Source organism: Pipra filicauda, unplaced genomic scaffold (assembly GCF_003945595.2).
Source record: "Pipra filicauda isolate LSUMZ 115617 unplaced genomic scaffold, ASM394559v2 scaffold123_size2130275_pilon, whole genome shotgun sequence".
In the NCBI taxonomy this organism is placed as follows: domain Eukaryota; kingdom Metazoa; phylum Chordata; class Aves; order Passeriformes; family Pipridae; genus Pipra; species Pipra filicauda.
Genome location: NW_024103696.1, coordinates 458,426 through 474,820, shown reverse-complemented (window position 1 = coordinate 474,820; position 16,395 = coordinate 458,426). Strand labels below are relative to the sequence as shown.

Here is a 16,395-nt window from a genome sequence, read left to right as displayed (position 1 = left end):
ATGAAGAGTCACTAAATTATTCACAAAGCTTAACAGCACAAATCACAGAACTATTTAACATTCCGACTTTGTCAAACAACATTGAAACTATTTTGCCTGAAGTGTTCTCAACATTGTGCCTCACTAAGGTTTTCCAATTACTCACCCAAAAAAGACATTGATTTTCAACCTAACATCATTTGGAAGATTCTTTTTCTCCACTTAATCTTCTTTAGAGCAATAAAACTGCCAATAGATACAGCTGACATAGGAGAATCTATTGCTTTTGGAAACCTTGGCCTGTAATATTTGTATTAGCAAACGTAAAAATCACAGCTGAAACTATCTGAATCTATTCTATATTGACTCCCAAAATTTCTAAGGAGACAATAAGGCAAGATGTCAAACTATGACTCACTTTTCTTGACATACTGCTTATCTAATTGCAAATATCCCTCTCAAATCATATTCAAGAATTGTTTGCAAACTGTCAGCATCATCCAAAACTCTACCAGGGGCTACTTTAACTATTTAGCAGCATAAAGGATTGTGTTCCAGTGCTAAGGTCTGGCACTTGGCTTGGTGCCAAGCCAAAGTTTAGCTTTACTAAAATAGACAGAACCAGAGTGTCTGAAACCAATTCAAAATATGTGAATCAGAAATAGAGTGAACCCTGCATTCAGATTTTGTCAAGTCTTACTTTTACATTTTACTTCAATAAAAACACTTCTGATGATGATTTCTTTGGTGGTGTTTCATTCTTCAAGTAGTCATCCCTTGCATATTGACAAGGTGCCAGTGGATAGTACACAATATTTAACAGATTTGGGATCAAAAACAACTGCTAAAATATTTGTGAATTCTACTGGCTTCTGACTGCTATTTACATGAGTTCTTATCATGCACATATAACTCACAAGAGAACTTTATAGGATTGATCCCGGTGTAGAAAACCACGACATTTTTAAATCAGAAAGGGAAAAAAAGGTTGCTTCAGTCAGGAACTTACTCCTAGTAGGGGTTGACCCAAAGACTAGGGTTAACAAGCTACAGAGATACCAAAACCTTTCCAAACCCTGACAAGGTTGTTTGCCTCCGTATAAGACTGATGCAGTTGCAAAAGTTGAAGGCAAGAGAAAGGATAAAGTGGCACAATGCTCTGCAGGCTTGTGACTTGGAATACATACTGAAGATCAGTGCTGCTTGCAAAGCTGCAGCCATGCTAAGCCTGACCCTGAAAATTCATTCCAGCCTCCGTGCAATTGAAGAAAAAAAAAAATATGAATCAAGGATACAAATACCTCGACAACTTCAAAGACTTAGAAACTTATTTTTCAGTACCTGAGTAGCTTTTAAAAACTGCTGAAAACCAATGTGAGCCCTATCTAGCAGCCCTGTGATGTACACTGGGAGCACACCAGGGGCAGGATTACTCTGTTCAACTAAGACATCCACAGCAGTGATACCTATAGGACCAGGAGTCCTATACTTTCTTGATTTTCAGTGGAAAGTGAGAGGCACTTCACAAGTGTAATTCATTTAATACCAAAGTAGATCCCTCAAGTAAGAAGGATGAAACAGTATAGAACTGATGATTTCTATAACCAATACATCTGAATTTTGGTGAGTGAATTCCATTCTCTGCAGTCTCCTAAACCAAGATAAAAACATTTTTGGGTTTATGTACCGTCTTCATTGACATTTGTTGAGTAAAGCAAGATATCTTCTGCAGTTATGTGAGACCCCTAGGGCCAAGTTCTTTCCTCCTAACAAAATATTGGATGAAGTACTTATACAGATATTATTTCTACTGCAGACCAGGTCTGAAGTTCCAAAGTTCTATAGTGACCACAAACCCTGACTTACAATTTCAGATGTGGTTGTCAATTATTTGCAATAAGATTTAGGTCTTTAAATGATTCAAACACTTTATAAGCTACAAGTAGTTGATGTGTACCTAGAGCATCACTTTCAAGCAGTTAATATATGTACATACAAAGGAAGAAAACAGACATTAATTCATATAAAAAATGAAAACAGTGCTCAAACTATTGTGTTTACTGCTGGCATCAACCTGCAATGTGTATGTATGTATGCATTTCTTACCCGGTCACCCTTACTACCAGGTAGGCCTGGAGGACCGGGCAGTCCAGGAAGTCCAATATTACCCTGGGGACCCTGTGAAAATAAGTCAAGGATGTAAACTTAGCCAATCTGGTTTGGAATGAACAACTAAAGGTCATACCCTGACAAGCAGATGGGGCAAAAGCTCATTCCCAGAACAGACTTAGTTTGATGAAAGAGGATTATCTGATGCAAATAGAGTTGATCCAAAGTACAGCACTTAAAACAGCATCTTATTATGAATTCATTGCTGATAATCAGAATACAAACGGCTTACAGGGTTTTCCACCCTCCAGTCCCTCAATGACAGTCTGGTTCTCTTAAAAATACTTCCCAAGACCTTGCAGTCTGCGATTTGTGCATTCCTCTGTAACAGTAGGCTCTTTCAGCCAAGATCTCCTCAGCTATGCTTCTGATTGATACTGTGTAAACACTGCTGGAGCCCTGGTAAAAGGTGGCATTCATAATCTGCTCCATTCGTTATTTTCATGTAGCTGTTAGCATAAGGCCAGTCTTTCACTGCTCCGGTTCCCAAGTATATGCAGCCCACACAGGACTGTGCAACTCAGCTTTTTATATCATATGATTTATGGGTTTTTTTAAGAAGATGTCACACACATCTCCATATACTTTAAAACACCTTTTTCTAATATTAGCACAGTCACAGAGGACTGAAACTCAACCATCAATGGTTTCAATGCTGTTTCCAGTTCCCTACATGGATAAATGGGTATGTGTAGTTCCAGATGATACCATGGTTCCTTGAAAGTAAACATGAGCAGTGAATACGGAAAAAACCTGCTTACCAATTTCCCTGGTAAACCTGGAGGACCCGCAGGACCTGGCTCCCCTCTGCTACCCTGATGGGAAATAGGAGAACATTACTTTCTGAAACATTTTCTGTGAACAAGGAATAAAGTATCATTTTTTTCTTCTTGTTTAGTGAATTACACTACCTAGGAGTTGGCTTTAAACTTCTGTTTACTAGTGCAAAAATACCACATGCATTAAAAACAGTGAAAACATTTTAATTTATAGTGGTACGTAATATTTAGCTGACATTAAATGATTCAACTAATTCATTCTGCTGAGTGATTATGCCCAATGAAGTTCTCTTCATGGAATTGCAGCTGAGAGTTAGCTGTTGCAAACATATGTACCTCACTAAGACAACTGGTGCACACACTTAGCTTCAGGCTTTTGCTCAGTTTCATCAACTGAACTCCTACATGACCACATACTTGAAAGCTTGTGATCCCACACGAACGATGGACAAATGTGAAAAGTGTATGCAAAAGTCATTGTTAAAAAACTCATTTAGGTTCAAAAAAAAGTCTAGACTGTTACAGGGAAGGTTTACCTTTAAAAATCCCCCTTCATATTAGGGATAAGCATAAATACGCATTTCACTGGGTCTTTATATCTTCACTTGAGACATGTTTATCCATTCAGATCATCATATTCACATTAGTGTAACAAATCCACCTCTTCATGCATGCATTTGAATATATACGCTGGCTGAACTTGATATTAAGTCAAATTTTCAAAGATTTTAAATGTTTCTTGAACTAAGGTACCTTTTTCAAATGGTTTTGTCTCTTATGATTAAACCTTTCAGAACACCTCAGTAAGTTTTATACCTTTACTCTCACCTGTACAGATATAATCCTATCCCAACACAAGCCTAAGTGTCACTTGAGATAGTTTTCTTACCTCCACTGTGTGAATACATAAGGGGTATTTGCTATAAAAGCATGATACAGCACGTAAGATCATAAAATAGATATGTAAGTAGATAAACACTTATATATATAACTGTTTCTAAGTTATAGATCTATAAATAACTTAGAAAACGTGAATAAACTCAGACCTAAGCATTCTAATGCTGTATACAACAGAAAATTTAAAATATAGATTTTTTTCATAATAACTATTGTGATGTACTGAACAATAAAAGGAGAAGGTAGACATGGCCTTTTACACCAGGTCATAAATGCAATGACAGATTCTCACACAAGCTTAGGAAAACTAACTCTACAACTCAAGAAATAATTAGGTATCCTGGAGAGATCACAGAAGAAAATATAAATAGACTTTTCAATTAATTTACTTCAAAATATTCTATGATGTTAAAATAACTATTTTTTAAAGCACTTTGAATAATATCTAGGAGCTTTGTTATGTTAAAAAATACAAGAAAAAAGCCCCAAAAATCATCTTTATCTTACAAACCAGAAGATGCATTAAACTTTTATTTAGTCAAATAATTCTGTACTGTGCCTCTGATCTGAACTACTAATACATTTATAATGCAAAAAAGAGGATTAAAATTATGATCAGCATTAGAAACTTGTTTTTTCATATATGTCATAACAGTCATTGCCATACAGCGATAAAACAAAAGCAATATCACCTTCCACAGAGTTAAAATAATATAATAAACCTCTGGTTCTGCTGGTCATACAAAAGTCAAGAAAAATCTTCCATTGTATTTTAAATGCAAAAAAAAAAATCTATTGTCAAATATATAACACAGGTATTTGTCAAACACATTGCTTTTCTAGATGGTTTCAAAGGTTAGTAGCAGGAGACTGGAATAAAAATGCAGAGAATTTCCAGTAAACATTGGCATTATGTCTGTCAGTACAGGTTACCTCAAACTAAGGGCCACTACTGCAACATGCGCAGGTTTTTTTAGCATGTAATAGAGAAACTGTAATCCAAAGAACAACCAGGAATCCTGGTGGCCCATGGCACAACTCAAAAGACTGCAAAGCTTCCTTCAAGTTTTACCTGACTGAAATGGCCCTAGCATAGGATTCACATTGAGCTAGTTACTTGTGATTCTCTTCATAGTGGATGAAGAAAAAAGGCATCTTAAGATGTCCTCATGCAAACATTTAAAATACTTCACAAGTCCAGTTCATAGAAGCATCTAAGTTTTCTTCACGGACTATAGGAGGGTTTCTGCAATAACTGGTTCAGCTGTTGACATCTGTACTTGGTCAGAGGAAATGTTCCTCTGTGCTGTCACTCATAGGCAGTTTTGCCATGTCCTCAGCCCACCTTCCTTATACAGCAACCCTCTGTACAACAGTGCATAGTTTCAGGCCACCCACAAATCAATGGGCATCATGCACTGGCTTTAACAATAAGACAATCAGAATCTGTATAATTTTATGCAATTTTGACACTAGTTTAGAGTGAGCTGGGACAGACTGACTTTCAAACATATTGGTAAATGTTCCATGCCTTTAATACCATGCAGACTATCACCACAAATAGCCCCTGAAGCCCTGCAAAGCTTGGTCACTGCCTAGAGGTTGTTTCAGTCCATGATGTTAGACTGAGTAGACACCAAGCATGTTCCAGGACTGCTCTGGTACTTTAACAGAGTAGACAATTGATTTCTGTTAAGTATACTATCACTTAGCATGTGAGTACTGCTGAGGATAGGGTCATTCTCCTGGTAAGGCACATGCAGAGTGGTAAGTAACAAAATCCACCTTCCCTTTATTCCAAGGCAGGATTGCTGGATCAATGAAAGGTTTAATGTCTCTCACAGTTCTATTAGATCTATATTTGGCCTTTGAATGTAACATATGTAAAAGGACATTACAGGATTTACAGTAGACCATCCTTTAGTTTGTCTGGAATGGTTTTCATCCAGACACTTTGAAGATAATGCTTTTGTAGAATTGTCACAAGCAGTTACAGAATGCCTTCTCATAGTAAAACAATGCCACTTGTTTATTGACTTCCTGTCCATCAGCTGAGTAGAACAAGAATATACCTGAGGTAATTTGCATCTCACTTAGCTGCACAGATAATTGAAATACTGATCAGGACCGCTAGACAGGTAATCCACAGTGTATATTGTGATAAACTCTTCTCTACTTAAAAAATTGTTTAATAGTATATGTCATAGCAATTTTAGTATATTCAATAGCAGAGCCATAGAGAATTACATTTGTGCAGAGTAAAAAAATAACAAACAAAGTACATTTTGGACTTTTTAAAACTCATATTCAAAGTCTTTCAAAAAATGTAACCCATTTATCAATTATATGCTTGTGAGACTTTAACTTATCAAATTTTTTATACAAAAATCTCAGAGGGATTATTCATTTCACTTCAAGGATTTATCCATGAAAGTATCAGTAGGACTCTTCTTTGACCCTCAGTACAGTATTGAAAAGCATCCAAGAATATAAACCACTATTCGATAGAAGAGTAAACAGACAACTAACTTTGAGATTTTAAATGTACCATTTCAACTTTCTCAAAGTATTAACTAAATTGTACTGCCCTGGATTCTGGTAAAAACATGTCATGTTTGCCATACTTTGGGCACAAGCAACAACAAGCAACAACCTACTAGCTGCCATTCTCTTCAAAGGTGATACTGTGGCCAAGTATAGAGGACAGAGACCTTTCATTCTGTGTCTACAGTGTTAACTGAAGTCTAGGTTGGTTTTAGTACACTAACTCCATAACAAATCCAATTTTTACCTAAATTACTGTTCACACTGCTTAGAAGAAGCCAACATTGTGATATCTGCTGATCTCCAGAGGTCTAGCATGCCCAGAAGTCAAAGAAAGTTGGAGGTGGAGGTGGAGGGGTAAACAGACGTAGCAGACAAGAATATGGCCATGTTGTTCGGCAGGACAGGGTGGATAGTGTGAGAACTGGAGAGACTTGGATCTTATCAGGTTTGGCTGGGATATGTAGTCTGCGAATGAGGGAGAAAGAGTGCTACCCTGTACAAACCATGCTGTGGAACTGGGCAAGGTCGGAAAGTTTAGTCACATTCAGCTAAAGGCTTAGGTTTACTGGACAAAAAGTGTACCTGGCAAGATGGAAATGCAATTTTTCCTTTTGAGTCTGCCATAAACTGTGTAATGCTAGCTAACCCTCCAGCTGTATCTTAAATGTAAACTATGACACCACTTGTGGAGCACCTCCGAAATTATAGATACTAAACATGTCCACTAATACCTAAACCTAGCCTATAAACTCAGACAAGGACATTTCATCCTACCACACTACTGATACCAACTACAGAAAGTGATCCATTATTTCAGTTGCAGTCATGTAAAAAGAATATGATAGAAAAGCTACATTTTAGTTATACTGTTACAGCAACCAAAGTTACATTTCAGCGTAGGTAAGACAAAAATATCATTAAGGACCAGAAAATTAATTTAGCTGAAAGTAACTTAAGGTGCTGGAAACAGCATTCTCTTCTAATTTAGGTTGTTCAACATTTTAATACTAAATCCAAGGTACTCACCAGGCATGAGACAAAGGCACTTCCAAAGAGCAGAGAGAGCAAGTCAGCCCAGCTGACCAGGGTCCCTCAGAAGTTTCTCAGAGGGGTTATGGTATCAAATCTTAGGCAGCTGAATATTTAGCCTCTGTTGCTAATGTTGGGAAAACATGTACTACATCCTATTTACAAAACAACATATATGTGCTGGCCTGCATATACATCAAATTCGCTCAATTTGCTAGACAAGTATGAACTTTAAAGTGGTTACTTAAATGTTACAAGTTCTCTGAAAAACCACTGGGTGGGATACACATTCTCCAAATGTTTACAATTTGAATATGGAATAGCTGAAGAAAAGCAAAGGATGAAAAAGCAGAGGCAGGGGTCAGTATTTTTGGCAGACATATTATGAACAATTAAATCTTACTAAATCTCAGCAAATATGAAAGAAATTGGTTAAGCAGCTTAGGGAGCATGGCTAAATTCCACTGATTAGGAATGACACCCCCGCATTTGAAAATTCCTTCCTTTGGGCCACCTGCCATTATGATTGATTTAGAAAGATTGAAATCAGAAGAGAGTTTGGTAATTACTTGGATTGGTTAAACTAATGTGAAGCAAACATAAGGTTAACCAAGAAAACAATTAGAGTGGAATGGAGAATATGTTTCATTTAGAATGAAAAGGCAAAATTTCCATGTTGTTCCAGTTGTTTTTCTCATTTACTGAACAGATGAATAGCAATTTTTCCCCCCTCCTCACTTGCTAGTTGAAGTTTTTTAAGTAAAAGCAATAATAGACTAAAATGATACTTTTTAAAGTAATTTTCTCCGAGAGATAGAAAGTGAGGCAAGAGTGTCCCAACACATGATTTTGCCTAGTTTTAAGAAGAGCTAGTAATTTTGTTTTCAAACATTTAATATCTGTAAAAGTTTACAGACTCACAAAAGGTCAAAATTTGAATCTGCTGTTTAGTAAAAATACCTTCCCAGATACATTCCAACATAGTTTAACAATGAAAATAAGGTTGAAATAACATTATTTATGCCAGAGGACTCTAGAGATTATTTCAAAAACAGTACAGCGGCATTAATTTGTCCCACAGAGTCACTGTTGATAGTGCTTTGTTGTGTAACTTTTCAAAAAACTACACACTAGTTGAAGGTGTCTCAAAAAGGTGTCTTTTGCAAGTATATAAACCCGAAAAGCCCAGGTGATTTTTAAATATAACAGAAATGTAGGTATGTTGGTTTTCCCTAGTATAGATACCAGCCTGCTGTCCCTATTAGCACAGTCAGCCTTGTTATCCCTCTACAAACCTTCACCAGAGGTCCTTTCCTCTACAGTTCTGGTCCCCCTGGAGATACCAGCCATGCTGTCTTGCCCCAGTTGCAACGTGAAGAACATGGGTAAGTGAAATGGGAAAGTGAAGAAGATCTCATGTCACTGTTGCTGTGCAGCAAATACATTAAGGGACTGAAATTCCCCATATCCTGCAAAACATCAAGTTTTTGTCCTACTCCAAGGAAAAAGCCCAGCCCCTCTTGACCTCTACCTGAGTCTTTTATACCAAGAGTGAAATGGAACAAAGGGGTAAAGGAGAAAAAAAAAAGAACTGAAGTGAGTGCTAAAGTGGATAATTCAAAATAAGCAGGAAAAGGGCAAGAAAAATACATGAATAGTAATAATAAAATCCTCAGGCTTTGAAAGTGGTTATCCAACTTTGGTCAAAAACTATTGAGTGTTAAATTTGTGAGAAAATTCAAAAATCTGAAAAAAAAATTCAAGAAAAATTCTCCTTAGATTAATTATAAGAGCTTATTTTCAAATTTTCTAGTTTTAGAAGTTCGAAAATCATGGTATGTAGAATTATTTAACCAGTGGACTATTGTTTTCCTAGAAATGTAAGCACAGAATTCTTAAAGCTAAGGCTCAAATGTATCTGCCACATGGACGTGCTGCAGAAAACACTCTTTATTCTGTCCTGAAAATAAATATTGACTCAGCTTAGACCACAGCTCTCTGAATTTCAATAGTTCAACCCTGTGTCCTTCCTAAACAAAAAAACACCCTGATCATTCCCATTTCTTGTGTTTACTTGTAGTAAAGTGTTCCCAAAAAACAGAAAGTTTTTCCAGTCACATGCTGCCTGTAGTCTTAAGCAAATGGAAGCTTACGTATTCAAGGTTCTTTAGAGCTTTAAAGGAACTATGGATGAGAAGTAGACTACTGTTTGATGTTCCACTTACTTTACTTTATAATCAATAACTTACTTCCTTTCTCCATTTTGTGTTGACCAAAAGATTTTTTTCTTTCTATGCTTTTGTTCTAATGTTTATGTGTTTTCCATAATGAGTGCACTTTGTAAATACAGAGAAAATAAAGGCAAGATACTCGGATATCTTGCAGGTCTCTAGAGTGATAAATGGAAAAATCATTGTGTTTGATCTGCATTAAGTATTTCTTTCCATCTACAGGGTTACTAATAATTAACCTTGTGTGTCAACCCCTGTTCTACGGACTGCTGATTTTGTAAATTCATGTTCAAATTGAAAGGATTAAAAGCATAGTTTAGCAGATTACAGTGCATTATCAAGAGTGGGCAATTACTTTGGTCTGATTCAATTATAATTCTTGTTCCTGTCACAAGTATACAGTATCAGCCTAAGAAGAACAGGGCTGAAAACTTTTTCTAGTTTATCCAACACTTTTAACCACAAAGAACAAAAATAAATGTTTGCAAGTTGGGTATTTGGGAGGCTGAAGATAGCTGTAGTCCATCCTAGTAAGTATATGCTCATATAGTCCCATTTTTATATTATCCTTAAGAAGCTCTGGACACAGCACTCATACAAAGACTCGGTTCAAAATAAATGTGATCTCACGCATCTAGCACATGAAGAAAACAGAAGAAAACGAAATCTATTACTTGGCTGACTGTTGGTGTATGTTTAGGAGGTAATTCAGAGAAGATTGTCTGACCTTACAAATATATCACAGACAGTAGCTCACCAAGCCCTGTATGAGAATTACCCTGCAATTGCATGAGTAAAACTTATTTCATGGTATGATAGCAGAAGCTCAGAAAATTCCAGGAAACTATCCCTAGGGCATCAGTGAGAAAAGAGAAGTTCAAAAAAGCAATTGCTTATAGAGCCTGGAGCTTTGTTAAAGTCATCAGAGTGAATTTTGGTACACGAAAATTTTCTTCAAATCACTGACCCTCTCATCCCTCACAGAAGGATTAACAGCAAAGGGAAATTATATCAGCCTTATGCAGCTTCAAACCATATTAGGTCCGCTCTAGAGGGAACCAGAAAGCAGTACCCAACAGACTCTCCAGTAACCAGCTGTCCTCTGTCTTCAAAACTGAGCCTTAGCAAATGCCATCAGTTCATTTCCTTAGCAGATTTATGTCCTGCAGCAGGCTGCCTGTCCAGCAGCAGTTTCTCCAGTCTTTCAAATCTTCCTAGTGTTGAGGAAAATCTCCAGGGAAAGAATTACAACACTAGTGTTTCCAATGAGAGATAGCTGCTATACTTCACACCACTACAGCTACATTCGTAATGCCAACCAGAAAGGGCCAAGGCGCAGGCACGAGCATCATCCCACCATCATTCATGGCATGCTTTTGTCACAGGCAAACTGGACTTTCCTAGATAATGCCCAAGAACAGTTTTGGGAACACAAGTAAGAGATAGTTCCTCATGAGCAATCGGATTGTGCCCAGTCTGTTCTTAGGCATTAGGGGTGTTAAGGGAGTTTAGCAGCATCAGGACAAACCACAACAGGCCAGCTGACCAAGTGTACTGAGGACAGTCTCTGGCCATTTCCTTTACAAGGCAGGACAAACAGCTACCTTTCCCTCATATCTTGCCTCGCTGTTCACACTGCGTGCATTAGAAATGGGTTCTATCAAAAAAAACAGTCATGTTCTGAATACTTAGTCCAAAGTTCGAAATCCCAGAATATACAGCTGAGCATTGTAATATAAAGCACAAGCTTCTTCAAGAGGCTAGAACAGTTAAAGAAAAGAGCACATGATCTACTGACAGTGAATTTAAGCTTTTCAATGCCAGTGATGAGAGTAGAGTGTTGCAATGAAAGAAGGGAAGTTTGGTTACAGCTTTTAGTCACAAACCACCCTCATTCCCTCCGCTTGGGCTTTTACATGGCATATATAAAAACAAAGACAAGAAGAATATAAACAAAGGTTTAAAATCTAACTTTTCATCAAAGCCAGAAGCAATCATAGGATATGTGCTTCTGTATTTCTCTATGTCATGATGCACATCCTCCTGGTACAGAAGGGGGATAAAGAACAATTAGTATTTACCTCAAAAATTATCACTTGTGTTGAATAATAATTTTACCTCATGGTAGCTTCAGCAACCCTAACTTGAGACACTGCAATATTGCATACTCTCAATTAGAAATTTAATCCATACTTACTGGTGGTCCCCGGGGTCCCGTTGGACCTGCTTCTCCCTCTGGGCCCCGTTGACCCTGTTTTGGGGAACAAATTTGAAATGCAACAAATTTGAAAAGGAATTTTTTTGCACAATGTAAAAAAAAAATTCATTTTTCTAGATCTTTTGAATAAGATTAACAATTTTACCTGTTTACCTGAATTTCCCATCAACCCTGGTACCCCAGGAGGACCTCTATTACCCTGTTGGACAGAAGATGAAAAATATTAGAAAGCCAATGTTTTGCTGTTCCATTTTAAAATAAAAAATTAAAATAAGCAAAGTATTAACGTCTAAAAAAAAAAAAAAAAAAACAGCCTGTATTAATTTTTTAACTTCCACTTCTATTTTGGTTTTCTTTCAACTTTCACCTAATTCCTTCGATCTAATTTTTCAAAAGTCACATTTCAGTTCCTTTGTTGTTTACATGTTGACGAATCCCAAACAGATTTGATTGCTGCTCTCAAATTACAGAAGGCAATATTATTCTATGTAATTTCAGACAAAATTCATGTCTCAATCTAGTTTTATTTTTCTATTACTTACAACTAAACTCAAACACTATTGTCTGAAACATTCCATAGTCTCATTCATACAACACCTTTTTAAGCTTAATTGGAATTGATGCTGCAGTTTGGTGGTACCTAAATAGAGATAACAACCTCTGTGATTTAATCAGCTTAGGGCAGCTATAAATATTTTTATTACAAGATCCGTCATTTCAAGCGTAGTGAGGTAGCCATGTCACATGCCTCCTCTAGCAATGACTTCCACAACTTAAAAAGGAAATGGCCTTGTTTAGGTATTATTTCATGTCTGGAATCATGAAAACCACACCAATTATCACAAGAATCATGAAAATGCACAGGACTAGAGTTGATTTAAAAATATATTTAATTCCTTCAGCAAAGGCTTGTCTCTTACCACAAGAGGAAGTTCATACAATCTCACTGAATACTTTAGAACTTGATAAGCACAAATACAGTATTATAAGAAAGTCAATACTCAAGATGTTTTACCTTTGGGCCAGCAATACCTTTCACACCTGGAGTCCCTGGTAAACCCTGAAAGAAATAGCATTTATATTTATTTGTTTTTAAGGGGGTTGGAAATGGTGTTAAATAACATCTTTCTCATGCCTGAGTATTTCTAATCCTTTCACTTGATATTGAAACTTTTTTATCCAATAACAGACCAAGCTTGAATTCTTTCTGTTTACAAAGTAACAGATAAGGAGTATTATTCTGTCTTCAAAAATTGCAAAAGGAGCATGGAAAAGTGAGGAATTGTGACTTTTGCTGGCTTAGACTGGAAATAGATTGTTGGTCCCTGTATGCTGAGGCTGCAGGTACAGTTTAACAGATACTTTTAGTACACATTTAATTCCCTCCTCATTTCTGTGCAACAGTTCATAGCAGGTATGCTTTTATCAAATTTTCTTTCAAGCTGAAAAGTTCACTTAGTATTAAAAATTTACTTCCAGTTCTGTTTTAATACAGCTCCTTCACTACATCCTCACAGCAATTACTCCGACAGCATAGTGTTTTAAACAGATTTCTATATAGCTTTTGACAGTTGGCACAGTTTTCAAACTTAGTTAATGCACAAGGATTACCTTCTAAAAGAGTACATAAAGCACTACTGATTCCCTGTAAGTTCACCACAGGGGATATACAAGAAAATTCCAGTGCCTGTCCCTTGTGTTCCCCCTCCCTTCCCCGAAAGTATGTGTGTGATGCATTCCAGATGTTCTGAGCCAGCAGAATATCAAAAGATGATTGTTCACCTCAGGTGTGTCAGACTAGCAGGTCAGCTTTTCCTGCTTGGTCTGGAAAGGGGTTTGGCCCCAGGCAATACAATGAGACCAGCTCTAATTGTGGGGTCACACCATAATATCCACAGGGTCTCAGATATGAGAAACGTGAGAAGAGTTGCATAGTGGCCACAAATGTTTGGTGAGATGAAGTCCCTCACAGTGGCAACATAAGGAGGTCTAGGCTTTTGTGCAAAAGTTTTGAATACATATAGCAGAATTTCCCCTTGCATTACACATACTCTCCCTGGGTCTTTTGCTTAGATTTTCACTTAAATCACTCCAATATCAGCATCAAATTAACCTATACATGGCCTTTCTGTGGTTTAAACTGAACCTCCCTTGCAAAGGTAAAATACCTGATACTTACTGGAATTCCCTGAAGTCCTGTATCACCTGGAGCTCCAGGTTTTCCTGGTTCACCCTGTAAAACATTTTAAGTTGTAATTTATGCAAATCAAACATAAGGGAAAATTTGATTTCTGGAACACAAAGTTGGAATACTTTTGGATCTGTAGTATGGGAAACTTCATTCAATTACCCTAATAACATGCATAAAGCCACCGTCAGCAGCCACTAGGGAATGAACAAATCTAGGGCACTACCAAAGCTCTGACATATGCCAGCTGTGCCTTACTTTTGCTCCAGGCATTCCAGGGATCCCTTCTCGGCCATCAACGCCTGGTAAGCCCTTGAAAGAAGAAAAAAAGAAAAAAAAATTGATGTATTTTTGGAGAGATTTTGCCCAAGCACCAATATTCAAATTAGCATCACATGAAGCAAATGAAGAAATTAAATATACATACAGACTCTCCTTTCGGCCCAGGGAGACCATTTATTCCTCTTGTACCTTGAGGGCCCTAATAATAATAATAATAAAAATTTTTAAAAATTAAACACATTGAAATTACAGATGAAAATAATGTCAACATTCAGTTACATACTACTTTGAGACTACCAAATATACTCTAAGTTTATATGCTATTAAGTAACCAATGTTTGCAAGTCAACATGAGTCAAAATGTGTCTGTGCTCACCCTTTCTCCCTTCGGACCCATCTCTCCTAGGGGACCTCTCTGTCCTTGATCTCCCTACAGAAAAAAACTTGTTTTAGAAATAAAACCATAATACATTTCCATGTAATTATTAGCTAAGACTCTCAGAAAATCAACACGTACAATTCAGGCTCAGTTAAAGCAGACATCTCAAATTCATATTACATTTAAAAATGCAGTTTCTTAAAACTGCAGCTGACAGATAAATTTTAAAAAAACACAGCTCAAGCCATCCCTTGGGATTTCAGGAGTGTCTAAGCAAAGGATGTTGCACTTGCTTATTTAACTCATAGAGTTACTGGCTATTCCAAGCCTAAATTCCAGCTATGGAAGCAGGGAAGAATTTAGAAACAACAAACAAGCAAAAACACCCCACTCGAAATAAACCCCAAGCCCAAACAAAACACACACACGGAAAAAAAACCTTCCAACAAAACACCAAAGGGCACAAATTGCCCTTTTACAGGTTTATACCTTGTTCCAGCTTTATACCTGGAAAATTCCAAGTCACCCTAATAGACAGTGAGACTCAGAAGGAAGAGGTAACCATAACATACCAAGAAGTTAAAATGGGTTCATCTACCTCACAATTCTTTGGGGATATTAAGAGATTATTGACTTGATATCACTGTAATAACATTTATTCACCTATGGGAAATTAATAGAATTGGATTAATCAGAGGCTTTTTTGATTCACGGCCACAAAGTTTCAGGACTTAGTATCTAACTGGGGAGTGTTTGGCTAACATACACTCTACTTACAGGTGCACCAGGAAGACCTTGGGGACCAGGATCACCATCAAGCCCACGAGCTCCCTACAAAACAAGTAGATAACACAAGACATTAAAATGAACTGCTGAAACACAAACAACTTAAGCATCCATCTGGTTTGCTGGGAGCTACAAATTCTCTACAGCTGAGGGGGTTTATAGTTCCAATAAAAAAAAAAAAAAGGTAAATTTTTTTCTTAATCTATCTTGGTTTTTATGGAGTTATGCAAGCAAATATTTTTTAAATAAAGAAAAATATCAGTCAAAAAATTACATTCAGATCATTCTCTAAAAAATCATATTGGAATTGAGGAGTAGATCTTCACACACTACTTCAGAAAATGTCTGTTTTCCCTAATAATACTACATCTTTCAGCACATAATAGAATATCATCAAAATGTGAAAAGAAAGCATCAAGTGCAGTGCAGCTATTTTTATCTCATATGTTTCAAGGAAACAATGCAATCACTACCCTGTGAGTAAATTTAAATGGAGAGAAAAAATATTTTAAAGAAGATTTAGAGAAAAGTGGAATTCCTTTGTCAAACAGATGTAGTAAATATTTTGAATAGACAAAGCAGCACAAAAATGTAGGCAAATAACTATGAAGAATGAAAAGACAAAAAAGCAAAGTAAGATAGTAATAGTTTAGCAAATCTGTCCAAGAGGTTAGGAAGGATCACTCATGAAAAGATTCATAATCAGGAGAAATTTGATGTATCTGAGGACAGACAATCACAAGATAAGGTTTCTATGATTTCAGTTCTGGAAATGGAGACAATGGCAGAATTGTCTCCATTCTACTCCTTCCAGAAATTTTTACCATAGAGATTTAGCAATATCACAAGACTAGAAAGCTAACAGTCAATTTTGAAATAGCAGTTAGAAATACTTTGATGAACAGGGGAAA

At 36.7% G+C, this 16,395-nt stretch overlaps 1 protein-coding gene across 1 annotated transcript in view; it reads right to left on the bottom strand.

Annotated features, from left to right (window-relative positions):
* COL9A1 (collagen type IX alpha 1 chain) overlaps positions 1–16,395 on the bottom strand; it is a 66,164-nt gene that overhangs the window by 12,965 nt on the left and 36,804 nt on the right. Inside the window, exons 21-30 of the mRNA XM_027713254.2 lie at positions 15,476–15,529; positions 14,696–14,749; positions 14,465–14,518; positions 14,296–14,349; positions 14,029–14,082; positions 12,865–12,909; positions 11,995–12,048; positions 11,829–11,882; positions 2,910–2,963; positions 2,086–2,157 (exon numbers count right to left, since the gene is read on the bottom strand). Coding sequence (XP_027569055.2) covers positions 2,086–2,157; positions 2,910–2,963; positions 11,829–11,882; positions 11,995–12,048; positions 12,865–12,909; positions 14,029–14,082; positions 14,296–14,349; positions 14,465–14,518; positions 14,696–14,749; positions 15,476–15,529 — 549 coding nt within the window. The remainder of the gene's footprint in view (positions 1–2,085; positions 2,158–2,909; positions 2,964–11,828; positions 11,883–11,994; positions 12,049–12,864; positions 12,910–14,028; positions 14,083–14,295; positions 14,350–14,464; positions 14,519–14,695; positions 14,750–15,475; positions 15,530–16,395) is intronic.